Source organism: Oncorhynchus clarkii, unplaced genomic scaffold (assembly GCF_045791955.1).
Source record: "Oncorhynchus clarkii lewisi isolate Uvic-CL-2024 unplaced genomic scaffold, UVic_Ocla_1.0 unplaced_contig_638_pilon_pilon, whole genome shotgun sequence".
NCBI lineage: Eukaryota > Metazoa > Chordata > Actinopteri > Salmoniformes > Salmonidae > Oncorhynchus > Oncorhynchus clarkii.
In genome coordinates this window covers 1-27,288 of record NW_027258459.1, presented here as the reverse complement: position 1 = coordinate 27,288, position 27,288 = coordinate 1, and the positions used below count along the sequence as shown (strand labels likewise).

Genomic DNA, 27,288 nt, shown 5'->3' with positions numbered 1-27,288 from the left:
GTGTTTGTGACCAATAAAATTTGATTTGAGAAGTGATAATAGATCATTCACAAGTGGTAGGCTAATATTGTCAATAGAAAAGTTTGTGGTCATATGCACAACCTTAAAAACATAGGTGCTGGGCTAATAAAGGATTCTAGTATAGAACAAGAAGGCCTGCACACCTTTAAAGCTCCCAATTCACCGCTTTAATCTGAAACCAATCTCCAGCAGGTCAAACACAGTGTTCACATCCCAAAATATACACATTTCACCTCACATGACCAGTGGACACGACGCATGGTGGATGCAAAACACATGTGTATCTCTAATAATTAAATGAGTACATGTAATGGTTCCACAAAATAATATACATTTAAAAAATGACCAAGTGAGTAACCTGGAAGGCCAGACAAATCAAAGTAAGGGAACATATTCAGGTAAGAAATGGTCTGATACCAAACTCTTGGTTCCACGCCTCCAACTCAATCATCAAGTTTAGGGACGACACTACAGTGGTAGACTTGATTACCAACAACGACGAGACGGCCTACAAGGAGGTGGTGAGGGCCCTGGGAGAGTGGTGTCAGGAAAATAACCTCACACTCAATGTCAACAAAACAAAGGAGATTATTGTGGACTTCAGGAAACAGCAGAGGGAGCACCCCCCTATCAACATCGATGGGACAGTACTGGAGAGGGTAGTAAGTTCCTCGGCGTACACATCACAGACAAACTGAATTGGTCTACCCACACAGACAGCGTCGTGAAGAAGGCGCAGCAGCGCCTCTTCAACCTCAGGAGGCTGAAGAAATACGGCTTGTCACCAAAAGCACTCAAACTTCTACAGATGCACAATCGAGAGCATCCTGCCGGGCTGTATCACCTCGGGTACGGCAACTGCTCCGCCCACAACTGTAAGGCTCTCCAGAGCATAGCGAGGTCTGCACAACGCATCACCGGGGGCAAACTACCTGCCCTCCAGGACACCTACACCACCCAGGAAGGCCATAAAGATCATCAAGGACAACAACCACCTGAGCCATTGCCTGTTCACCCCGCTATCATCCAGAAGGAGAAGTCAGTACAGGTGCATCAAAGCAGGGACCGAGAGACTGAAAAACAGCTTCTATCTATTTCAAGGCCATCAGACTGTTAAACAGCCATCACTAACATTGAGTGGCTGCTGCCAACACACTGACTCAACTCTAGCCACTTTAATAATGGGAATTGATGGAAATTGACGTAAAATATATCACTAGCCACTTTAAACAAAAGTATTTAGTCAGCCACCAATTGTGCAAGTTCTCCCACATAAAAAGATGAGAGAGGCCTGTAATTTTCATCATAGGTACACTTCAACTTTGATAGACAAAATTAGAAGAAAAAAAATTATGAATTTATTTGCAAATTATGGTGGAAAATGGGATGGGATCCTCCTCTTTTTAATAGAGGCCATAAAATATCTTCTCTCACACAATTGCATAGCCTACAGAAATGTTGAGCAACATGAGCTCACATGAAATGTTTGATTAGATTTTCGATTCAATTTGCATTGATGTCAGAGTGATTAGAGGGACAATAGAGTGCTGAGTACCAGGCAGTTAGCAAGTTTGGTAGGCTACTAATGACAATCAACAGCATCAGCGCTTGGAGTAGGCTAATTACCGTGACTAAACGGTCATGTGGAATTTGACTGCCCTCATAACTCGTGACCACCGGTGTGGCGGTAATATGGTCACCCTAACAGCCCTATACTGTCATCCTTTTTGAGGCCTCTATTCATGGAACAAGACAGCCATTACAGCCAGAGCTTTGAAAATAGAAAAGACTGATTGGGTGCAAGTTCAACCCAGGCTCCACCCCCACTCCCAGTGCCATGGAGTGAAACCAGTACAACCAGTCACGTGGCCACACAGGCGGAAGGCTGTGCCATCCACTGCCAACTCCACAAATCTCCATTTGATCCCTCTTCGCTCCCCGTCTGTTCTCTCGCTCTATACCCTCTTCCTCAATCCCACTATCTCCCCCCCCCCCCTTTGTCTGTCTTCCTCCCTCTCACTCTCCCCCTCCCTATTCCTCAATCCACTAATGCATAGCTCTGAGATAGACATTTGAAATTGGCTCATTATATGACCCAAACATGTATCCATGGTTACCGAACTATTCCTCTGTCTTATAGTCTTCTTTTCAACATCTCGTCATAGAGGGCTTATTACCAGAGAGTGCTCCAACCCATTAGGGACAAATCCATGGGCCTGCTAGCTACACTAACCCTTCCACTAATGGAGATGGCAGGCAGATTGTTCTGTTTCCTCCAGGATGTGTAGCTGCTTTCCTTCTATGATGGTCTCTGTCTCTTTAGCAGCTAAAAGGAAGGAGATGGAGTCAGCATCTAGGCCAACTGTACTCTGAGACAGAGTAGTTACACTAGTATCAAACCTCAAGCCACACACACACAATCCACCCACCACAAACAAACACACCATCCACACAAATATGCACACACACTGCAAACATAAACACACACTTGCTAACACACACAACATCCACCAAGCATCTCTCTCTCTCTCTCATCCTGTCCACCCCCTGCCTGTCAGGCCACTTAAGGTAATGAGAAAGGACAATTAAGATTCACAATGCAAACCTCATCAGTAGGGTTGCTGCCTGTTCTGTTGCCCTGTCTCTGAGTGCTCTCCCATTTCCTCTGTGGGAAGTGAACCTGATCCCTTTCCCCTGTCTTGCTGCTGCTGTACTGTGGTGTTGGGTACCACTCTCACCACCAGCACTGTATCCACACAGACAGACAGAATGCCTTTATGGACAGCACAGTACAGTGAGCTCTCAACCAGAGAGATAACACACTGGGGCAGATGATTTAAAGCTAGTAGCTCCTAAAGAAATTAAAGATCCACTCTGCTGCTCGCTGGGCACAGTGTGCAGTGACCCGAGCAGACCGCTCTCGGAGCTGACAATGATGATGATGGTAGTAGGGACTTAGCCTAGCTGGTGTGGTGGTGTTCAGCGATGGCCATCTAGGATGACTTGGCACCAAGCTGGCCGGGGAAGCAGGCCAGTGGGCAGGGGGACACACCCTGGCCTGTAGGCTACACTCACAGCAATGAAAGACCCTTCTTCTGCACCTCCTCAGACCAACTTCCTTCTAGCCTGGTCCCAGATTGTGACCATGATGACCAATGGAGTTGATAAGGCAGCACAAATATATCTGGAACCAGGCTAACTTCCTTCCTCCAGAGTATACCCATGATATGTTCCCATTCTGATTTCACACAGATGCATGACTAGGGGCTAATAAACTGTGGCCATTATCAGCTTCAGACATCAATATCTCATCTTCGGAAAAAGGCCTAACCATGAGAAACTGGACTGAATGCATGGGAAACTGTGCAATCTGCCTGGGTGACATCCTAGGAGATTCTCTCAGAGACAATGCAGAGAGGACAGCTTACCTTGTCTTCTGTCTAGTTTGTTAGGCTATACATGATCTCAACTGAGCAGTAAGGATACAGTACTGAAGACCTTTATAACATAGGATAGTTATGGTTGTAGCTAAGGCCTTGAGCAGTAAGGATACAGTACTGAAGACCTTTATAACATAGGATAGTTATGGTTGTAGCTAAGGCCTTGAGCAGTAAGGATACAGTACTGAAGACCTTTATAACATAGGATAGTTATGGTTGTAGCTAAGGCCTTGAGCAGTAAGGATACAGTACTGAAGACCTTTATAACATAGGATAGGTATGGTTGTAGCTAAGGCCTTGAGCAGTAAGGATACAGTACTGAAGACCTTTATAACATAGGATAGTTATGGTTGTAGCTAAGGCCTTGAGCAGTAAGGATACAGTACTGAAGACCTTTATAACATAGGATAGTTATGGTTGTAGCTAAGGCCTTGAGCAGTAAGGATACAGTACTGAAGACCTTTATAACATAGGATAGTTATGGTTGTAGCTAGGGCCTTGAGCAGTAAGGATACAGTACCAGGGCCTAAAATTAACACCTGCGGGTAGATTTTGTCATTGGTGGGTAAAATGTCTATTTCACCAGCCACGTTGGCGGGTTGTCAGGGCTCCACAGTGCAAGCATTTCACTCGCATTTGTGAATAAAAAGTCAAGTTCGATCACATTTATAGTAAAATAAATGCTCCAGTAGCTTTTTTCAAAGTATTTTTGCCGTTTTGTTTCATAGCTGGTAAATTAAGTCTATGAACTACGAATCCTATATAGCCTATTCCATCTTACGCTGGAACCCTGGGTGCATGCGAAGAGTTGAGCGAAAGGTCAATTTTTAGAAGTTAATTTTTAGAAGTGCTGGTCTAATTTACTTGACCCGAAAGTCTACTGAAGTGAGACTTGTCCTTGTCCATTTACATTGTGTTGTTCACAGGCTAGGTTGTTTTTCTATGTTTGAGTTTCAATTGCAAGGGAAGAGAAAACAACACCTCTACTAGTCAGACTCAATCACAGGCTCAAACATGACTGGAGTCGCGCTACCACGGTAACCTCCCACCCTTAAATGGGCAGGTGAAAATGTTTGTCTCATCTGTGATAGTTTGGTTTAATGACGCAGGTCACAAAAAAATGAAATTAAACAATTTAACACATTATTTCTTACGAATAACACAAGTATTGTTTCAGAAACATTACAAAGCATGCTCATCTGTTTTTTTGTGTTTTGTTGGTATAATTTTAGCAGGGGAAAAAATCTGAGTGGCTGGTAGAAACTGGGTGGTTCGAGCACTGAATGCTGTTTGGCTGAAAGCCGTGATTGGCTGAAAGCCTTGGGATATCAGACCATATACCACGGGTATGCCAAAACATTTATTTTTACTGCTTTAATTACATTGGTAACCAGTTTATAATAGCAATAAGGTACCTCGGGTGTTTGTGGTATATTGCCAATAAGGGCAAGGGCTGTATCCAGGCACTCCACGTTGCAGATAAATCTACCTGCCACAGTGGCTGGTGGACCAGAACGTGAATTGTATGCCCTGTACAGTACTAGGATCTTCATAACATAGAATAATTATGGTTGTAGCAACGGCCTTGAGCTGTAAGAATACTGCACAAAAACCTTTAAAACATAGGATATTGATATAGTTGTAGCTAATGTCTTTATAAAACATGTATAGCCTAACTATTCTATCCATTGAGCCCTGGTTAGTATTCTGCCATGTTCCATTGTTCGTGCAATCGCCAATCCAATAGTTTTGCTGTGGATGTAAACGTGCTGTTAGATAATCAGTGACTCTATCAATGAAGGACACAGTCCCTGCCAGAGGGTACATAGGCCCAGTAGAGTCCTACCTAGCCTCAGCCCAGTCCCATCCAATCATCACAACCACATCTTATCTCAGCCCAGCCACACTCTCCTTCTGGCCAGACTACACTTTATCACAGAGTCTGCACAACCTGGGGTTGGCAACAGTCCATTGTATTACCTTTTATTTTATATTATTAACCTTTATTTAATCTGGGGAACCCATTGAGACCAGGGTCTCATTTCCAATGGTGCCCTGAGAACAACAGTTGAAGCAATGTGAGAAACCATTCAACCAAATTACAGTTACCACATTTCAAATGAATTACAATACACTAAAAAGGGCAGTAGTAAATAATATATACAATCGATAAAAACAAGAGCCCAAAATTCAGAATTTGGGACCAAATAATCAAGTTTCAGAGTGACCTGCAGGTCATTCCAGGACAGAGGGCCATAGTAACTGAAAGCAGTCTTCCCTAACTCAGAGGGAACCCGCGGATCCTCTAGGACCAACCAGTCTAGAGACTGAGTCTTGTAGTTACTAGATTTCCAATTTAGAAATGAGGTAGTATGGGCGTTTCTGGAGAAGTGCTTTATATATGAGTAATAGCCAATGTTGGGCCCTTCTGGTCGTCAGAAACTCCCAGGCAACTATATAAGAGACAATGATGCTTATGGAAATGATCACCAGTGATAAAACACACGGCTGAGTATATAGCTACAGAACTTAGAAGTCCACACTTGTTAAACAGCCCTCAAAAGAAGCAAGCCAATAACAACGCTATTTTGAAGTTTTTTATTTAACTTATAATATGGAGGTGCTATAGAAGTTGTCAAATAGCCTAGACCCCCCTCACCTAGAAGTGAAAAATTATTCCTGCTTTACCACATCTAGACCAATCCCAACCGCAGGGATCACTCCGTTATTTTCCTTCTGTTATCTCCCAAATCACAGGCCCAGGAGCAGGGCCTGGAGAAATGTCCACAGACGGAGCCAGTTACACCTGTTGCAGGGGTAAACAAACTAGGCTAACTGAGCTTCAAAATAATATGACTGTGATTATAAAAGCCTTAGAGCTGTTCGTAAAGCTAACTGTCATGGTTATTAGTACAGTAGATAGAAGATCTATGCACACTACACAGTGGACCAAGCCTATCAAATCAGGCATTCCCTATCCATAGAATTTTGCGTGCCCTACTGTACAAGGCCTCAGTATGAACCTAGCTCTGGTCCAGGGCATTATGTGTGGCTTACTGAGCTACAATAAACCATACAGACAGGGTGGAAAATAAAAGCCTGAAGGTAGTAACAGGTTAGGCTACACAAAATGCCATTTCCATTAGGTATTGGGCTAATCAGGAACACAGAAGAGCTTCTAACATGTTTATTTTCTTATGCCTTTAATGCCCATAAACACTTCAATATTCAAGTCAATATTTCAGTCCAAATAAACACTGTTGAAGCTCATCGTCCCAATGACAGTGCAGGAAACGTCCCGGAAAAAGCTATGTCTTTAGGAACTGCAGGAGGGAGGGCATTGAGGGGAAGGAGGAACTTTGAGGGAAGCTACAGGGGGATGTCGACTAGCTTCCTCATCACCATTCATTACAATCCCAACTGACCGAACTACCACCCTAACAACGGAGCCCATGGAAAAAAACTGGGCACGGTTTAGTGGCGGCTGGTAGACTAGTGGTTAGAACGTTGGGCCAGTAACCGAAAGGTTGCTGGATCGAATCCCGAACTGACAAGGTAAAAATCTGTTGTTCTGCCCCTGAACAAGGCAGTTCAGTTAACCCACTGTTCCCCGGGTAGGCCGTCATTGTAAATAAGAATTTGTTCTTAATTGACTTGCCCTCCTAGTTAAATAAATAAAATGTTAAATAAAAATCTAGGTCAGCTAGTCACTGAAAGGCTGGCAACATAGCCACCCGTGGTTGACAATGCAAGTCTATCTTCTCGTAATAGAAGTGAAGCTGCAATGAATCATCTTTGAAGGGTGTTTTGCTAATGTGTCATCAGTATTTGTGAGAAAGCTCATTGTGATTTGTCTGCATTTTTCAGCATAGTCAAAGGTCAAATAACGTATCTTCCCGTTTATCCCCTTCCATTATCAATGTCATGCCTGTACGGACTTAAAGAATACAGACCAACTGTTCGAATGTGAATTCATTAATTACTTTAAAAGCACTAGTCAGTGTCATAAAAACACTATTTGGCAAATGAGACCGCACATCGTAATTGATAAACAATTTCAATTGAAAAACTGTTCCCCGGCTGTTGTATCATTGCATTTCAAAACAAAGGAGAATCCAGTACAAAACTCCCTCGTGAAATAATTTCGCTTCATTTGGAGCAAATTTGTACTTTCCAGCAAATGTGCCACCCTGATTCCAATTAGCTTAGCTAACGTTTGCATGGGCTAGCCGCGAACCGATATTTATAAGGTTACTGTAGCTGGTCGATGATGCTACAGCTAGCTAGCTTAGCTCGCTACTGGTGCTTCTGAATGCCGTACAATAACACATGTAAGTCACCATTCAAACCTTACATTATGGCTTTATAAGACCTGATTATAGTATACAGTATCTATAGCTGGTAACTTACCTAAGCACTGGCCCACAGGAGTGCTGTACGGATTGCCCAGTAAGAACTCCATCTTTATGACAACAAACAATACCCACAGAATGACAGAAGCTGGAAGAGAGGCGCATTATCTGCAAGTCCCTCCTACTGAGCAACCACATTGGAAGATAAAACTCAGATATCAATCTGTATGGCTGGATTTATTGTCGATCAAAATTAGCAGCTATCCAGGGTATGTTCACCACCAACACTAAAGATAGCTATCTATGCACAAGATCCAAGCCTTTGCTGGATGTGATCGATGTTAACGTTACTGTTCATGTTATGTATCACAACCTGCAGTGATTGGGAGTCCCATAGGGCAGCGCACAATTGGCCCAGCGTCGTCCGGGTTTGGCCGGTGTAGGCCGTCATTGTACATAATAATGTGTTCTTAACTTACTTGCCAAGTTAAATAATGGTTACATTTAAAATATATATATATTAATATTAACAATAAAGTATTTTTGTTTGGGGAAATTACTTTAAACCTGTCCCTACAATCTGTACTATCAAACTATTGTTGTTGTTTGATTGACTTGATTCTGAATATCCTGATAATTTCTAACATACTGCACTCGATGGGATAAACTAGCTAGATAAACTCTGGGTTACATGGCATATTTCAGGAAATCCTGACCAATACAGCGCTGATCCTGGCTAGAAGAGATAAACATGAATGATTCCCTTGATTCTAATAATTGTAATTTAAGTACATAATATTCACAAAGAACCCCCATAGTAATGCTTACATTGGTTCGCATAGTGCATATCGGAAGAACTGTATCCTCTGTGAAATTGTTTAAAACTGTGTAGCTATAAACGTTTCCGTGTTCCATGTAGCCCAGTCCTGCTGCCGGGTTGCTAGGCAACATTATACATCTTTGCGCAGCAGACTTGGGTTTGAAAGGTATGAGGCTGATAACATACATTTATTTTCAAATTACTTTGTTGTTTGGTTTTCTTGTGGTCTCTCAAAACAGCAGCTTGTGAGAGAGAGAGCAATCTGATACCTTTTTAATTTAGCAGAAATTAGGTTACTCAGCTCTGGCTTGTTGTGTTGTGTTACTGCTGAAAAAGTACTAGCTACTATTAGCTAGTTAACGTTAAGTTACTGTATTATAGCTATCTATATAAACGTTTGTTTACAATATTTATAGCTAGCCACCGTAGCTAACGTTAGCCAGTTAACCTAGCATAAATACATTATACACAGTTTGTGTTTATTTGTTATTGCAAAACAGCCACTCAACTCTACAAAGCTACGTACCTGGCAGGATTGTGATGACACTGAGACTCACTGTTTATCAATCAGAAAAACATTTGTTAAACCTACAACCACCGCCAGACAGTGGCATTGAATGCAGCATTTGATATTGCGTTGCTCTTCTCTCCACAGTAACAGTACAGGGTAGAGAGTCAGGGGATCCAGAGACATTAGCAGGATGAGCAGGCTATATGATACCGCAGAGCCCAGTTTGGTGGACGAGGAGCTACTGCAGAAGGCAGTGGAGGAGCAAGGCCCTCAAGACCAGGCTGGGCAGATTGCCAAGGAGGAGGGCATGCAGTATGACGAAGTCTGCCAATTGCGCCTGGACTACAAGAGTAAGACATTTGACAGATGTTGATGTTCTTCATTCATTTGCATACTTTTTTGGTGCAGGCATGTCATGTCCATTGTCCACAGAGAGAAGGGCAATAGTTGCAGTGGAAATAGTTTTTATTCCTTACTTTGTCCGTATTTTTTATATTTTTGTCCATAGACATCCTGAAGATTGATCACCTGTGGCAGTTCACGTCTCTGACCAAGCTACAACTGGACAATAACATCATTGAGAAGATTGAAGGACTGGGGCGCCTCACTAATCTAAAATGGCTGGGTAAGAAACCGTCTCTCATAGACCCTGAATATGTTCCACATACAGTAAATGTTAGACAGGTAATGTATGTGTTAAACTGTATATAGCTAGATCAAGATGACTATATTGTTTGTCACTAAAAGACAAGCCCTTCACTGTTACAAGTCTATTATGGCCTAGCTATCAATATTATCTTTCTCTCTATCTTCTCTTTTCCTCTAGATCTGTCCTTCAATAACATTGAGGGGATCGAGGGGTTGGATTCTCTGGTGAAGCTGGAAGACTTGAGTCTCTACAACAACAGAATCTCTGTCATTGAGAACATGGACACACTCCTAAACCTACACGTTCTCTCTATTGGGAACAACTTCCTGGCTCAGTTGGAAAATGTGAGTAACTTTCATACACTACATACATGTATTGTTTATGTTTAAAATTATGAATGTAAACTCTCAAATTGTATACTGTAGAATATTTGTGACAAAATATGTTATTTTCATGGTATGGGCTGGTATTGCATGTTTGCTGGACACTGTAGGAATTGCAATCAACCATATCCTCTGATTCCCAGGTGATCTACCTCAGAAAGTTCAAGAACCTGCGCACTCTCAACCTAGCTGGAAACCCCATCTGCAAAGAGGACCGCTACAAGATCTTTGTTGCTGCCTACCTTCCAGAGTTGGTTTACTTGGACTTCAGGCTACTGGATGAACAAACAGTGAGTGACGGAACAGGGTGAAATTGCCCCTTGACACTTATATTGGGTCAGTCTTGTAATCCCCCCACTAATGGTTAAGGTTAGGATCGGGGAGGGGAAGCTGATCCTAGATCTGTACCTATAAGAAACACATCCCTGGCGTTAGAGCGACAGGCACAGGAGCACCAATGGGCTGACAAGGTTGTACAGTATATATATGTGCTTGTATCCACACCAACATACCATAAGTCTTACAAAACACAAGTCTTACAAAATAAGAGATTTATGCCTAGGCTCAGGGACATTCCTGTCCTGATGAATTAAAGCATTGATGTAAACGAGAGCATTACAAAACGGTTAGTCATGGATTACAAACGTTTCCCCTGGGAATCAGACAGCTGAATAAGCACCATACTAAAAGCAGAATTGCAAAACTGCTGAACTGACAAACCTTTACACATCCCATCCATATTGTAACCACAGATTTAAAGAACAGTTCCAAAGGTCTAGTTTATACATTTTTCTTCAAGCACTGCACTGGATATACCATTAGTTTGTATTAATACATGAATACCTTGCCTTACCTTACCTTGCTTTTTACTCTACCAACCATTTAGGCAGGCATTGAACATTAAGTATTTCCTTATGTAGCGAGAGCAGGCGTTTGGAAAATACCAGTATGCCATTGAGGAGATGCGCCACAATGAGGCCCAGGAGAGAAGGGCGATGGATGCTAGGCAAGAGCAAGAGGACGAGCTGCAGTTGCACAGGGTACCCTACGAAAAACCTACATTCAGAGCAAAGCATACATTCTACATCCATGTGTGCATTGAGCTTGAAATCATTGGGTAACTCTGCCATCTACTGTTGTGTGTGTGTGTGTGTGTGTGTGTGTGTGTGTGTGTGTGTGTGTGTGTGTGTGTGTGTGTGTGTGTGTGTGTGTGTGTGTGTGTGTGTGTGTGTGTGTGTGTGTGTGTGTGTGTGTGTGTGTGTGTGTGTGTGTGTGTGTGTGTGTCTTCCCTACTTACAGGATGCCTTTGTGGAGCTCTTGAATGGCCCATATCTGTTTGACAGCATGTACGCAGATGATGCAGAGGCAGCCAAGCTGGCCTACCTCCCCGGAGTGTCTGTACTACTAGGGACATATCCTTCTCCATACTCTGTTCTCTCAGTGTCAGTCTATTTGGAGCATGCCTTCTCCCTTTGACAACTGGCCCTTGATTTGATGGATGGCTAAAAGCAGAGGCAGGTGAAATAATAGTAGAATGATATATCTTGTTGTAAGATAGGGATTTCAAGGAGAGAAAAAAACTGGAAAATAACACAAGTCGATTATTCTACTATTGCATCGAAGGCTCCTTCCTTGACTCTGTTCCTACATACAAGAGCCACCTGGTGGCGCTGTGTGTGCAGGTGTTTGAGATTGGCTTGGCACAGCGCGGCCGGAGGGAAGACGAGGTCAAGTCCTTCTTTGACTGTTCCAGAGAAGCCGTGGACGACAACCAGCAGAGAGCAGCACAGATCGCTGCAGACTTTGAGAAAGCCAGGAGACAGGTGCGTCATGGGACTGTAGCTTTTAAGGTCATGTCAAGAAAGGATGCCGCTAATGTCAAAGTGATGTCAAAACCTGCATATCCGAGTAGCGTTGGGGAGAATTTTAGCATTTTTGCTAACACTAATGCTTTTCCTAACCTTAACCTAATTATCCTAACCTGCTACATTGATTCTCCTAACCTGCTGCGTGGGTTCTCCTAACATGCTACGAAGAGTAACTTCTGATATTAGCGGCATTCCATCTAGTCAAAACCGGCTTTCACTTGCACTGACAGTGAAATGGTCCCGTTTGAGAGCATCAGTTCAGCGCAGACTGGCAGATTACAAATCTTAATTAGTAGACCAATTGGCAAGTCTAATTGGAAAATGTTGGCCACACAATTGGCAAGTCTAATTGGAAAATGTTGGCCACACAATTGGCAAGTCTAATTGGAAAATGCTTTAATTACAGTTCTTCCCTGCCCATGCAACCTTTATCAATATGTAAAAGTTTTTTAAAAATCCTAAATTAGCACTCCTACTCTGAGATGCTTTATAATAATAATAATATATTTAATTTATTTTGCGCTTTTCATTATACAGATCATCTCAAAGATGCTAAAAAACAATACAAAAGTACATGTAGTTCTTGGGCTGGACAATGGTCTTCAACAGAGGCTAAATATGAATATGGCCCATAGAATTCAACTGACTCCTATCGGCCCCATCTCTATGGAGGGATATAAGTGTCAAAATACATTTCATTTGAATTATTTTGGAACAAATATTACGTATTTAATGTATTTATATGCACTGAATATCTTCTTGGCCACACATAGATAACGTAAGAGCCATGTTCTTTAGAGAGTTTGGCAATTGAGGTTTTCTGCATGATGTGCATTTGCATGACACTACAACATTCTATGGCAGCCATGGTGGTGCTGCATTAAAATAACATGTGGAATATAATGTCTAGAAGGAGCATTGTGATGTATTTACATTAAACTTTCACATTCTATGGCAGCTATGTTAGCGCCCCATTAATATTACATGGGGAATATTTAAATAATGCTCTGTAACTGAATGTCTAGAATAAGAACAATAATCAAAAATATTACGGAAATATATGGCTCTGGATAATGATTTAACAAACTGCTGAAAAAAAACCTGATAGCAACAGTTTAACAAAAACGGTGCGATTCTTATCGTTTCAAATCCACTGTACATGAATCTTACAAATCACAAAATAATCATGCAAATCACACATAAATGTTGTGTATCTCCACGTGGCCACACACCCAGGTGATGTCTGAGATACAGCAGGCCACAGACGCACGTCTCCTGGAGGCCCAGCTGAACCACTGCAGCGAGGAGATCAACCAGCTCTGTGACAGCCTCATGACCCAGGAGCTGCAGCTCGTCGACCAGCTGGAGGTGTGTGTGTGTCTGTCTGTGTGTTGTTAAAACTTCTTGGTGACAGGGGGGCAGTATTGAGTAGCTTGAATGAATAAGGTGCCCAGAGTAAACTGCATGCTACTCAGTCCCAGATGCTAATAAATGCATAGTATTAGTAGTATTGGATAGAAAACATTCTGAAGTTTCTAAAACTGTTTGAATGATGTCTTTGAGTATAACAGAACTCATATGGCAGCCGAAAACTTGAGAAAAATCTAACCAGGAAGTGGGAAATCTGAGGTTTGTAGTTTTTCAACTCTTTGCCATTCCAATATATAGTGTAAATGGGGTCATATTGTACTTCCTAAGGCGTCCACTATATGTCAACAGTCTTTAAAACTTTGTTTAAGGCTTCTACTATGAAGGGGGAGAGAATGAGAGGGGATTGAGCCAGGTGTCTGGCTGAGTGCTACAGGCTCGTGACACGAGGTCATGAGAGAGTTAGCTCTCGTTCCATTGCTTTTCTACAGACATAGGAATTCTCCGGGTGGAACATTATTGAAGATTTATGATAAAAACATCCTAAAGATTGATTCTATACTTAGTTTGACATGTTTCTACGACCTGTAATATAACTTTTTGAACTTTTCGTCCGACGTTCGGCTGGACCTGAACGCGCGTTTGGATTTGTTTACCAAACGCCCTAACAAGAGAAGCTATTTGGACATAAATTATGAACTTTATCAAACAAATCAAACATTTATTGTGGAAATGTGATTCCTGGGAGTGCATTCTGATGAAGATCATTAAAGGTAAGTGAATATTTATAATGCTATTTCTGACTAATGTTGACTACACAATATGGCGGATATCTTTTTGGCTGCTTTGTTGTTTGAACGCTGTACTCAGATTTTTGCATGGTTTGCTTTTTCCGTAAAGTTTTTGTTGAAATCTGACACAGCGGTTGCATTAAGGAGAAGTATATCTCTAATTCCATGTATAACACTTGTATTTTCATCAACATTTATGATGAGTATTTCTGTAAATTGATGTGGCTCTCTGCAAAATCACAGCATGTTTTAGAACTACTGAACGTAACGCGCCAATGTAAAATGAGATTTTTTGATATAAATATGCACTTTAGCGAACAAAACATACATGTATTGTGTAACATGAAGTCCTATGAGTGTCATCTGATGAAGATCATCAAAGGTTAGTGATTCATTTTATCTATATCTGTGCTTTTTGTGACTCCTCTTTGGCTGGAAAAATGGCTGTGTTTTTCTGTGACTTGGTGGTGACCTAACATAATCGTTTGTGGTGCTTTCGCTGTAAAGCCTTTTTGAAATCAGACACTGTGGCTGGATTAACGCGAATTGTATCTTTAAAATTGTGTAAAATACTTGTATGCTTGAGGAATTTTAATTATGAGATTTTTGTTGTTTTGAATTTGGCGCCCTGCACTTTCACTGGCTGTTGGCGAGGTGGGACGCTACCGTCCAACATATCCCAGAGTTAAGATCTACACTCTTGGCCGCCCTTAAATCTGAACTGAATAACTTCTAAGAGGTTAGGAGTAGAGGTTTTTACGGATCCACCTGTACCAATCCAAGATACCCGATCTGGGACCCGATTAGGGGCAGATCCAGAATTCTAAATAATGTCATGGGTCTGGGTCGGATCTCATATGAAATTCTCGGGTCTCTGGTATGTGTCCTTTTTTGTCCTTTTTTTTTAATTAAACTTTTACTTCCCAATTTCGTGAAATCCAATTGGTGTTTACAGTCTTGTCCTATCGCTGCAACTCCCCTACAGACTCGGGAGAGACAAAGGTTGAGAGCTATGCGTCCTCCAAAACACGACCCTGTCAAGCCACACTGCTTCTTGACACACTTCTTAACCCGGAAGCCAACCACACCAATGTGTCGGAGGAAACACTGTCCAGCTGGCGACCAAAGTTGCCCGGCCGCCACAAGGAGTTGCTATACGGTGATTAGACAAGGAAATCCAGGCCGGCCAAACCTCCCCTAACCCAGACCACGCTCCCGGTCATGGCTGGCTGTGACACAGCCTGGGATCAAACCCGGGTCTGTAATGAAGCCTCAAGCACTGCGAAGCAGTGCCTTAGAGAGCTGTACCACTCGGGAGGCCTTGGGTCTGTGTCATTTTAACTGACTTGTCTAGAAGGACCCGTACAGAGCCGAACGTGACTGCTGCAGTAGTAGTTGTTGACCAATCATTAGTCATCAAAGTGTCAATAGGCTACAGTCATATAGGCTCTGTGTGTGGCAAAAGTTAGGAGATATGTAATCATTGGAAGATGGAATTAAAATGACAGAATTAAAAGTTAAAGGAGAAGGATAGGCTACAACGACCAAGAGCCAACAGGTAGACTGCTACTTAATATTCTGAATGGAGTTGTTGTTAATCAAATCAAAGTGTATTTGTCACGTTATTTGTCAATGCTTACTTACAGGCTCTAACCAACAATGCAATTTCAAAATAAAATACATTTAAAAAAGGATGAGAAAGCGCATGCACTGCATCCTCAATTATGTTGTGTGTGTGTGTGTGTGTGTGTGTGTGTTTGAGTTTGAGTTTATTTTTTATTTTTACAGGGAAAGTGCACATTAATCAACGTTTCAGTAAAAGTGCCGGTTTTAGCCAGCCGGCTAATTTTCAACCGCAGTCCCTGGGCAGGTTATTAAAAACATTTACAATATAGACAATAGCAACATAGAACAAGCAAGACATAGCATACAGACAGAGCAACATAGGACAAGCAAGACGTAGCATACAGACAGAGCAACATAAAACAAAAAGCAGCAAGACAAAATTCATAAAAGCAACAAAGTGTGTGTGTGTGTGTGTGTGTGTGTGTGTGTGTGTGTGTGGTGTGTGTGTGTGTGTGTGTGCACGGTTGATGTATATTATAGTACACGTGCAAGAGTTCATATGGAAACTCTCATTTATAGAAGAATGTTTGGAGTGGTTAATTAATAAATTTGTATTTTCCATTTGATATCAAAACACACATTTCAATTTGAGATACGTTATTCATATGTCAATAACTATTCTCCTTTTTTTTCTATAGGACATAATCAAAGATTTTGAGAGGAACATTTCAGACATGGTTGCCGGATTCATTGAAGTTGTTCAAGGAATATATCCTTTTCTACCTTAGGTATTTATTTCAATATAACTAAACGTTGCATGTGTATTATAATGGTGTTGCAGTGCACTGATGCAGTTCTTCAAATCAGGGTCTGTATGTACCAAGCGTCTCAGAGTTAAAGTGCTGATTTAGGATCAGTTTTCCAATTAAAAGATGACATGGACAGGGAGGACCTGATCCTGGATCAGCACTCCTCCTCTGACACGCTTGATATACAGTGTACAGTGTCAGACAAAGTCTCCTTGACACAGACCCACTTTCGCCCAGTGCCGAGACTTAGAGAACCACCATCACGAGAAGCTACTAGAAATCGCTGTGGCAACCCTGGAGCGAGTGGCCAAGAATGAGCTGGAGGAGGATATGCCAGATGATGTCCGAATGGTCAGTGTCAGAAAAATCCTACAGGCCATGGTCAAAAGTAGTGTACTATGTGTGAAATAGGTGGCTATTTGAGACGCAGTCTAAATAGTGTTTCCCTACCCCTCTCTCAACCCTGTCTCTTATCTCCACAAACATTTTCAAATATTGTCAAAGACTCTAGCAACTCAAGTCATAGACTGTTCTCTCTGCTACCGCACAGCAAACTGTACCAGAGTGCCAAGTCTGGGATCAAAGGGCTCCTACCCCCAAGCCATTAGACTGCTAAATAGTTAACTAAATAGCTACCTGGACTATCTGCATTGACCCTTTTTGCACTAACTCTTTTTGACTCTATGCACACACACTGGACTCTACCCACACACTCACACATACTTACACTGATACTCCAACACAGGCAGCGCTTTCAGACCGTATTCAGAAGTATTCAGACCGTTTGGCTCTTTCCACATTTTGTTATGTTACAGCCTTATTCCAAAATTGATTAAATGATTTTTTCCCCTCATCAATCTACACACAATATTCCATAATGACAAAGCAAAAACAGGTTTTTAGACAGATCCTCTCAAGCTCTGTCAGGTTGGATGGGGAGCGTTGCTGCACAGCTATTTTCAGGTCTTTCCAGAGATATTTGATCGGGTTCAAGTCCGGGCTCTGGCTGGGCCACTCAAGGACATTCAGAGACTTGTCCCGAAGCCACTCCTGCGTTGTCTTGGCTGTGTACTTAGGGTCGTTGTCCTGTTGGAAGGTGAGCCTTCTCCCCAGTCTGAGGTCCTTAGCGCACTGGAGCAGGTTTTCATCAAGGATCTCTCTATACTTTGCTCCGTTCATCTTTTCCTCGATCCTGACTAGTCTACCAGTCCCTGCCTCTGAAAAACATCCCCACAGCATGATGCTGCCACCATCATGTTTCACTGTAGGGATGGTGCCAGGTTTCCTCCAGACGTGACGCTTGGCTTTCAGGTCAAAGAGTTCTTGTTTCTCATGGTCTGAGAGTCTTTTAGGTGCCTTTTGGCAAACTCCATGTGGGCTGTCGTGTGCCTTTTACTGAGGAGTGGCTTCCGTCTGGCCTCTTTACCATAAAGGCCTGATTGATGGAGTGCTGCAGAGATGGTTGTCCTTCTGGAAGCTTCTCCCATCTCCACAGAGGAACTCTGGAGCTCTGCCAGAGTGACCATCGGGTTCTTGGTCACCTCCCTGACCAAGGCCCTTCTCCCCTGATTGCTCAGTTTGTCCAGGCGGCCAGCTCTAGGAAGAGTCTTGGTGGTTCCAAATTTCTTCCATTTAAAAATGATGGAGGCCGCTCTGTTCTTGGGGACCTTCAATGCTGCCAACATTTTTTGGTACGCACCCCAGATCTGTGCCTCGACAAAATCCTGTCTCTGAGCTCTACGGACAAGTCCTTCGACCTCATGGCTTGGTTTTTGCTGTGACATGCACTGTCAACTGTGGGACCTTATATAGACAGGTATGTGCCTTTCCAAATCAAGTCCAATCAATTGAATTTACCACAGGTGGACTCCGATCAAGTTGAAGAAACATCTCAAGGATGATCAGTGGAAACAGGATGTACCTGAGGTCAATTTTGAGTCTCATATTAAAGGGTCTGAATACTTATGTAAATCAGTATTTCTGTGTTTTATTTTTTATACATTTGCTAAATGTTTGCTTTGTCATTATGGGGTATTGCGTGTAGATTGATGAGGATTTTTTATTTACTTAATCCATTTCAGAATAAGGCTGTAACATAACAAAATATGGATAAAGTCAAGGGGTCTGAATACTTTCCGAATGCACTGAACACACTCACTTGCACATAACACTTCCACACACGCGCACATTTGCCACACACACACTTCCACACTCATCATATTGTATTCTGCATTGTTGGGAAGCATTCCACTGTCATTTACGAAGCATGTGACAATTAAAATTTGATTTAATATTGTATGTGTACATGCTCATCCATATTGCACTTAAACACACTGCACACAGTCCAACTGTATTCTGTTCTTACTGCTTTTCCACCCTCACTTCTCTGACAACATTTCCACTGTCACTGCTATTGAAACTACAGATCTGCCATCTTAATTTAATCAGTCTGTTGTCACAGACAATATACCGGCGCAGCAGAAAATGCATATTGTAGTGTATTCAAGGTTTAAAAAGTATTATAAAGTTTGTAATTGCCCTAACAAAAAAAAAGTCTACCAAAACAAAAAATGTATATTCATTATAATCCACATAATTAATATTTCCTGTTTTCTTGTTGTGAGAAGCAGGGTCAAATTAAGATCTGTAGCACCTCAGCAGCACTTGCCCCAGTGGCACTCAGCAGTATTTTGATCCCACTGGTGCCATGGTGAAGTTTCCCCTAGGTACAGATTTCGGATCAGCTTTCCCTCCCTCAATCCTAACCTTGCCCATTACGTTGAGAATGAAAAACTGACCCAAGATCAGTGTCTTGGGGTAATTTCAGCCTACATCATTCATCTGTGTTACACCGTGTCTGTCTGTCCCCCCATGCAGCTGTTTGTAGACAAGGACACAGTGATCAATGCAGTCAGCGCCTCCCACGACACCCACCTGCTGAAGATCGACAACCGTGAGGACGAGCTGATGACGCGCTGCAACAACTGGATGAGTGCTCTGATGAAATCGGTAGGCAGGGGAATGCATGGAAATAGGATGACATAGATTGTATTTCTATGGGGAATGAGTTGAAATAGGATGACATACATTGTATTTCTATGGGGAAGGCAAGGCATTGCCACAAACACTCAGTATGACAGTTTACAGTTTTCCACCATGAAGAATACCTTTTCATTTGTTGTTGTTTTGTCTCTTATTCGCCTGTCCATGCAGGTACAAGATGAAGAGGTGAAGCGGAATCGCAAGCGCATCTCAGAGATTCACAACTACATTGACTACGTTAGGGATCAGCTGGATGAGATGCAACATGAGCACCATTGATTAAGAAGAGGGGAAAGGAAATATAGCAGAAGAAACCATCCTAACACAGATTCAAGCCTCACAGACAAGCCCCAGGCATACAGCAAATGCCCTTATTTTCATACTTACTTATTTCCATGAACCTGGATTATAAGAACATTGAATTGTGTCAAAATGAAGTTCATTATTTTAATGAATCCTCAGTGTTATTTCCCTTGTGTTCATGTCCAGAAACAGGCAGAAATGTTTGTCTATTCCTAACTGGTTCATATTTCAACTCTCTAGGACAACTCTGCCATCTACTGTGTGTGTTTTGTGTGCGCGTGCGTGCGAGATACACTAACCATGCATAACCATCAACACCCAACCAAAACCATTCAACTAAACATGTTGTTATGTTTAGATTATAATCGTTGTATTCTATAATACATTTCAGAACGAATAGAAAGTAGGGTCCAAATATATACGTTTTCAACCTTAGTACAAAACTGTAAGAACGCTGATCCTTCATATGGCTATTTTTTAGTGGAAAGTAGCGTACAAATGTGCAACTACATATCCCAGAATGCATTTCCGAAGACTATCCAATTACGTTTCCGTTCAAATGAGGAGTGCACATGTCCAGCCAATCAAATAGGGTGATTCTGAGTTGTCTAAAGACACGTTGACGTTCTCTTAAAGCCAGTACACGTCCAGAGTGAGCTATCCTAGGGCCGGGGAGGAGTATAGTAAAGTGGCAGGCTTCTAGATACTGCTGGTCAGTAGCCCCTCTCCATATTAAGAGCTTCCTCAGTCAGTGGTTCATGACTGTTGCAGTCGGGGATACGCACGCATTAGCGCTCATCATGCCTGTTCGAGCTGAGTGCTGCAGCAGTGCGGCCCGTACATCCTCGGCCTCTCTTATCCCTCCTCCGCCGATCAACACGCACCAGCCCGGGGTAGCTACTTCGCTGCTGTACAGCGGTTCACAGTTTCGAGGACATCAGAAGAGCAAAGGAAACTCGTATGATGTTGAGGTCGTTTTGCAGGTAAATACTCTTGCTTTTAAGAAGCTTGGTATAATGGATGGCATGTTTACTAGCTGACCATGTAAGGTTGTCTTGTCACTGCTGCTAACGTTACTGACTGCCAACCACCACTGACAAGCAACCGATTTAGCAAACTAACCAGGTGAACTAGCTAGTTAGCAAACAAACTAGTTTAACAAGCTTGACAGCAAGCAATCTGTAGTTAGCTAGATGGCCCATTCAAATCGACTGTAAATGTTAATAAGCCCTCTTGGGCCCCCTAGGGTTGTCGAGAGAGAACAGCCAGCTAACTGGCAGTGAGATGAACATTTTGTTTATGCAAACATTTGAATATATGAATACTGGCATTAACATGCATGATGTATGTTAACATATGGCCTAGTTGCTAAATGACATAGGTGGCTAGCATTCAGCATTTTCATTGGTGTTTGCCCAGATTCACAGACAGCTGACTATTGAATAGGCCTGCTCATTCATTTGACAAAACCGCTGAAAATATCTGAACTCGTTAATAGCCTGGTTGTCATTTGTGAAGCCACCTGATGGGTTCTTGTTGTACACACACTGACATTGTGACCACTGCACTTGAATACCACTCATTGTACGATTGTTTGTCTCCTGCAGCATGTGACCATGGAGGACTCTTATCTGTGTGGTTACCTGAAGATCAAAGGCCTAACCGAGGTAAAGTGGAGCAGAACTGGGTCAGATACAGTGTACTTCTTTCTACCTTACCCCTCACATGCAATGAGTGATGATGTTATAGACCCATGATGGGTCTATAAGCCCCTTTTGGGAACTTATCATGGCAGAGGTCAGTGTAAGCCAAGTGCAATGCAGCTTACTAGCCCCAATTGACATGTATACTGGTACAACCAACCAATGTGAAACTGGCATGCATTATGACAACATGCTAAAACAACAAGCCAGAGCCAGCTATTGACCAATTTGTAACACCAGTATGAAGGCCTATCTGTTACGTTGCAAAAGTGTCTTGTCTGAGCACTGTATACTGTATTTGGATGTTTAATCTTACATGGATGTATTGACTGACTGCCTGACTGACTGACTGACTGCCTCCTAAAATGGTGCAGACAGTCAAAGAACAGGCCTGTGTGCTGCAGCTCTCTGCCTGCATTGTCTGTCTACAGCAATGTCTACAATTCAGAGGGTGTGTGGTACAAAATGTGATTGCTGTGCACTTTCTCTCACTGGCAACACTAAATATCAGGGCTCTTCCCACTCTCTCCTTGTAAATTACACAGATCCCTACTCTGGCCCCGTTCACCTCCTTTTCCTAGAGAATTAGTTGTGATTGACTCAAAGGGAATGCTCAGGGAAATGGTGCACTTTGTTTACTTAACAAGGTGCTACCTACCACTGATCTGGCACCTTGGCATAGTGTTACAGTGAGTTGGGTCGTATTCAATCGGACACACCGCAGCAAATAATTTTGCAACGGAAAAAGAGAACACGTTGAGGTTGTCCCTCCCAGTTTTAGTTTTTCTGTTCTTCTGTTTGTTGCCTAATGAATATGACCCTGCATTAAAAAGGCATTGCTGTTTGTTATTGATGGCATTCCTGTGTGTGACACTTAATTTGTCACTGCACCAGCATGTGTTCCAGCCAGAAACCCTTCCTAAAGGAACCTTGGTAATCATGACTGTAGAGTCAGATTATGGTAATGGTAAGTGGGAGCACAGCTAGATCCATGTATTCAGGTCTATACCCAGAACATAATTGGTCATATTTACCTACTTTGTTGGACAACTGTTGTGTGTGACTGTAAGAACGGCTGTTTCACAACCGGCTGTGATTGGGAGTCCCATAGTGCGGCACACAATTTCCCCAGCATCGTTAGGGTTTGGCCGGGATAGGCCGTCATTGTAAATAAGAATTTGTCCTTAACTGACTTGCCTAGTTACATTTAAAACATAAAGTGAGTGCCGTGTATAACTAAAACACTCTTTTGTTAGTGAAAGTCCTTACGGAGAAGGAAACATGGTCGTAGTCTCTAATTCTCTAGGAACCAAATCAAACGGCAAGGGACTTACCTGAACTTGTCCAATAAACAAAAAGATTAGCTACGGTGTTCACTAATGAACCCAGCTCTTAGTCTGTGTTTCTGATCCTTGCAGGAGTATCCCACTCTCACCACGCTCTGTTTCTGATCCTCACAGGAGTATCCCACTCTCACCACGCTCTGTTTCTGATCCTCGCAGGAGTATCCCACTCTCACCACGCTCTGTTTCTGATCCTCGCAGGAGTATCCCACTCTCACCACGCTCTGTTTCTGATCCTCGCAGGAGTATCCCACTCTCACCACGCTCTGTTTCTGATCCTCGCAGGAGTATCCCACTCTCACCACGTTTTGTTTCTGATCCTCGCAGGAGTATCCCACTCTCACCACGCTCTGTTTGTGATCCTCGCAGGAGTATCCCACTCTCACCACGCTCTGTTTCTGATCCTCGCAGGAGTATCCCACTCTCACCACGCTCTGTTTCTGATCCTCGCAGGAGTATCCCACTCTCACCACGTTCTGTTTCTGATCCTCGCAGGAGTATCCCACTCTCACCACGTTCTGTTTCTGATCCTCGCAGGAGTATCCTACTCTTACAACGTTCTTCGCAGGAGAGATCATCAGTAGAAAGAGGCCCTTTTTAACCAGGAAGTGGGACGCCGACGAAGATGTGGACCGCAAGCACTGGGTATTTATTTGAAGCTCTCGATGTCATTCAGTTCATATTCTCATTAAAGCGTAGTCATTTGGTGTTTTCTTCTTTTTAACAAACACTTATTGGATGCAGCATTTGTATTTCAGTATTTAATTGTCTTTGAGAAAAAGTACAACTAAAACAACATTTGTTTTGTTTCTTTCCAGGGTAAGTTTCAGGCTTTTTATCAGTATGCAAAGAGCTTCAACTTGGACGACTTTGATTACGAAGAGCTGAAGAACAGTGACTTTGTCTTTATGAGGTGGAAGGTGAGTCCAATATCACCTGACGTTCCATTGATCTCTCTTTCTCTCTCCCTGTATGTACTTGAATGCTTCCTCTGTCTCTTGTCCTTTCTAACATGTCCATCTAGTGACTGTTTTGTTTCTTGTTCGCTCCTTACAGGAGCAGTTCCTGGTCCCGGACCACACCATTAAAGACATCAGTGGGGCGTCCTTCGCTGGTTTCTACTATATCTGCTTCCAGAAGTCCACAGCCACCATTGAAGGCTACTACTACCACAGAAGCTCTGAATGGTACATAGTTTGGGTCCCAAATGGTACCCTATGGGCCCTGGTCAAAGTAGTGCACTATATAGAGAATAGGATGCTATTTGGGATGCAAACACACTGTGGAGTGTCAATATTTTAGATGGCTTGTTCAAATCTGATAGATGCACTGTACAGTTTGGCTCTTTGGGATATTCAGATTGAGTACATATTTTGATAGTTGCTAGTACTAAGCATACTAGGTCATGTTAATACATCTTTAGTAGATAGTTAGGTTCTGTACCAGTTGTTTTGTGTGCTGATCTGATGTGAACATACAGGGATGTGGCTACTGGCTAGCTGCTCATTCTTGGTCCCCTTGTTCTCTTTCAGGTACCAGTCGTTAAACCTCACCCATGTCCAGGAACACAGTATGCCCATCTACGAGTTCCGGTGATACCCGCCCGCTGGCAGAGGGGACTTTGATAGGCACTGCCCTAGAGACATGCTCATGGAGGGGGAGATGAACTGACCAATCATGCCAAGGATGTACCTATCAGTATTCCCTGGCGAAAGGGAGAGAAAAGTGGAAGGAGGGAGGGATAGACAAAGAACAAGGCCACCGACCGACAGTTTTTCCCAGCCTGCCTTTCTCGACTTTGCATCAGCTGGGATCAACAGCACTTTTTCTTTGGTTGTTTTCTCTTCCCCACTCTTTCTCCATTCAGCTTCCTGTTTTTGAAGCTACTTTTCCTCTTTCCACCATGTTGAAAACGCTTTCCACTTTTCAGTTGGGAATCCCCCCCAGCCCCGCTGAAAATGGGTGGGGGGTGCAGCAGTCTAAGATTTAAGTACAAAGTTTGATATTGCATTTTAATTTGTCTCAATGAATTGATGCTTGATTGAGATTGACCGAGCTACAGAGTGGGCAAGCAATCCTGAAAAGATGGATCTCCATAAGGTCTTGAGGTGTGACATCATCAAGGGTGTGCTCAACAGAAGATCGATGGTCAATGATCTGCCATGATGCAAGATCTGACGGCTTGGTCGGATGACGTCTTGGTGAAGGTTGATATTTGAAGGCAGGGCATAATCAGATGTGTGTTGTGGGCTACTGAAACACATAATACCACACCGATGGCTACTTTAAATCTGTCCTCTCTCTGAGATGGTGGAGTCGACATCATCTGACCTATAGAGGGAGTCCCCATGCCCTAGTTCATATTGGCGGGCATATTTCCAGGCTGCTGTTACTGCTGCTTTTTGAAAAGCCTCTCCTACCGTTCCCTGCCTCAACCAAGTGAACTGATGAAGTGATTTACGCTTCACTCATTTTTCTATGCAATTTACAAAAACATGTCTTATCCGGCGCTTACCTACTTTCCATTTTATTTTCAGAAAGGACTTTTAAAAAGTATTATGATGATGTACGTGAGTGATCACACGGCCACCAGAGTATTTATTGAAAATGAATATTGTTGTTAATTTACATGTGTATAGATATATATATAATAAAGAGTTTTTATTCACCAGGCTTTTAAACTGCTTTGACACAGCTATTTGAGGGTACTGCTCTGGTGTCTTGATTTATGTGCGGTGGCTCTGAAGTACTGGTGGAAGAGAGTGTGTAGTGCAGATTGAGCTTGGGCTGCATTTAGACAGATCAGAATTGGCCTGCCTGTTTCTCACTAATTGCTATTTGGACCAATCAGATCTTTTTCAGAGCTGATCTGGTCAAAAGACAAATTTAGTGAAAAATATCAGAATTTGTCTGCCTGTCTAAACGCAGCCAATGAGTTGTCTGCGTGGTGACGCTAATGCTAGAGCGCTACAAATCAAAGTGTGTGCAGTGGACTAAATGCCATGGGACAGATGAGAGAGTGAGCTAGTATGGAGTTTTGGCTGGAGGAGGAAAAGATGAGGTATAGAAATACAATGATTAGAATGGGCACATGTAAGTATTTCGTAAGACGTTGATGACCAAACAAGATATGGATTTTGTGTTGGTACTGTGCAGTATGCTGCGTTTGGATCTGACTCAACACATGTACAGTATTGCTGACAGTCAATGATTTTTAACGAGGTCGACCCATTCTGTTCATTTTATTTCTACGTTTCTGATGTATTGAATGTGGCAGGCAGCTAACTGAGCTGTCTCCTCTGCGTTCTTCACTTTGCCCCTAATTATACCAACGCACAACCGGTGTGTCTCTCTCCTGTATCATTCTGACGTCTTTTCCATTCACAGAATGAGAAATAGTGGCGTTGTTACAAAACCTTGATGACATGTGAAGAGATGTTTTCTTAAGAGTATAAAATAAACTGACAAGAACATCTCTAGTCAAAAGCTTTTGAAACACCTTATGCCTTAACTGTAATAAGTTTGTACAGAGCCCTGTTTTATAACAACGTTGGAGTTGAGTCATGACTGAATTGTTAAAGCATGTTTGTGTGATTTCAGTTGGAGAGAAATGCCACATCAGCCCTCAAAAGACCTTTGAACGCCAGTGAGTGTCCTGGGTCATGTTCATTAGACACCAAATGGGAGATAAAGACTGAAACGTGAAGGGACTACCTGGACTTGTTTTCAATTTCTGTTAATGTTTTATAACATTTCACTATGGTGTGCCCTAATGAATATGACCCTGAATTAGGTGACATCACATGACCGGTGTCAACCAGGAAGTAAAACTACTTAGCCTACCTCATTGGTCAGTTTAATGTTGCTCGAGCCAGCATAAATAACATTACTACACTAAAAAGCTGGTTTGGACATAAAGAATGGCAAATTAATAAGATTTTATAGAAATATGCTATTTAAGAATGTCCTCCAAAGACATTTGATAATAAGTATCCTTTCAAGACATTGCTCTGCGGAAGTTGTTTCTTTTCACAAATGACATCTGATTTGAAAATGTAATGTGTTAGGAGTTGCTGTCTGGACTGCACTATGAACTGACTTGGTTTGCTGTCTGGACTGCACTATGAACTGACTTGGTTTGCTGTCTGGACTGCATTACGAACTGACTTGGTTTGCTGTCTGGACTGCACTATGAACTGACTTGGTTTGCTGTCTGGACTGCACTATGAACTGACTTGGTTTGCTGTCTGGACTGCACTATGAACTGACTTGGTTTGCTGTCTGGACTGTACTATGAACTGACTTGGTTTGCTGTCTGT

General features: G+C 42.5%; 3 protein-coding genes across 5 annotated transcripts in view; 2 read left to right on the top strand and 1 right to left on the bottom strand.

Annotated features, from left to right (window-relative positions):
• The window catches only part of LOC139396971 (TOM1-like protein 2), a 42,600-nt gene extending 34,625 nt beyond the window's left edge, over window positions 1-7,975 (bottom strand). For 2 of the 3 annotated variants that reach the window (XM_071143917.1, XM_071143913.1), the window contains exon 1: window positions 7,872-7,955. In XM_071143917.1, coding sequence (XP_071000018.1) covers window positions 7,872-7,923 — 52 coding nt within the window. In that variant the 5' untranslated portion in view covers window positions 7,924-7,955. Of the gene's footprint in view, window positions 1-7,871 lie in introns of all 3 variants that reach the window. The other variant, XM_071143914.1, reaches the window with a different exon arrangement.
• Window positions 7,976-9,306: 1,331 nt separating this feature from the next.
• On the top strand, window positions 9,307-20,111 carry LOC139396973 (dynein regulatory complex subunit 3-like). The gene is made up of 12 exons (XM_071143919.1): window positions 9,307-9,494; window positions 9,653-9,769; window positions 9,971-10,137; window positions 10,320-10,466; window positions 11,097-11,216; window positions 11,476-11,588; window positions 11,825-11,999; window positions 13,281-13,412; window positions 16,468-16,538; window positions 16,806-16,929; window positions 19,456-19,587; window positions 19,792-20,111. The coding sequence occupies exons 1-12, from the start codon at window positions 9,335-9,337 to the stop codon at window positions 19,897-19,899; spliced, it is 1,566 nt and encodes a 521-aa protein (XP_071000020.1). The 5' UTR covers window positions 9,307-9,334; the 3' UTR covers window positions 19,900-20,111.
• Window positions 20,112-20,593: 482 nt separating this feature from the next.
• Window positions 20,594-27,248, top strand: LOC139396974 (glucose-induced degradation protein 4 homolog; the record flags this gene model as incomplete). The annotated part of the gene is given in 6 exon segments (XM_071143920.1): window positions 20,594-20,906; window positions 21,531-21,590; window positions 23,507-23,614; window positions 23,788-23,889; window positions 24,026-24,156; window positions 24,502-27,248. Coding segments are annotated over 6 exon segments (690 nt in total). The 5' UTR covers window positions 20,594-20,681.
• Window positions 27,249-27,288: the final 40 nt, after the last annotated feature.

What these genes read in the sequence shown, in the direction of transcription:
- LOC139396973 (XM_071143919.1), top strand. Translation starts at nt 9,335, where the DNA reads ATGAGCAGGCTATATGATACCGCAGAGCCCAGTTTGGTGGACGAGGAG. An exon ending in TTGAGAAAGCCAGGAGACAG is followed by an intron (nt 12,000 to 13,280) that starts GTGCGTCATGGG and finishes CCACACACCCAG; the next exon opens with GTGATGTCTGAGATACAGCA. An exon ending in TGCCAGATGATGTCCGAATG is followed by an intron (nt 16,930 to 19,455) that starts GTCAGTGTCAGA and finishes CCCCCCATGCAG; the next exon opens with CTGTTTGTAGACAAGGACAC.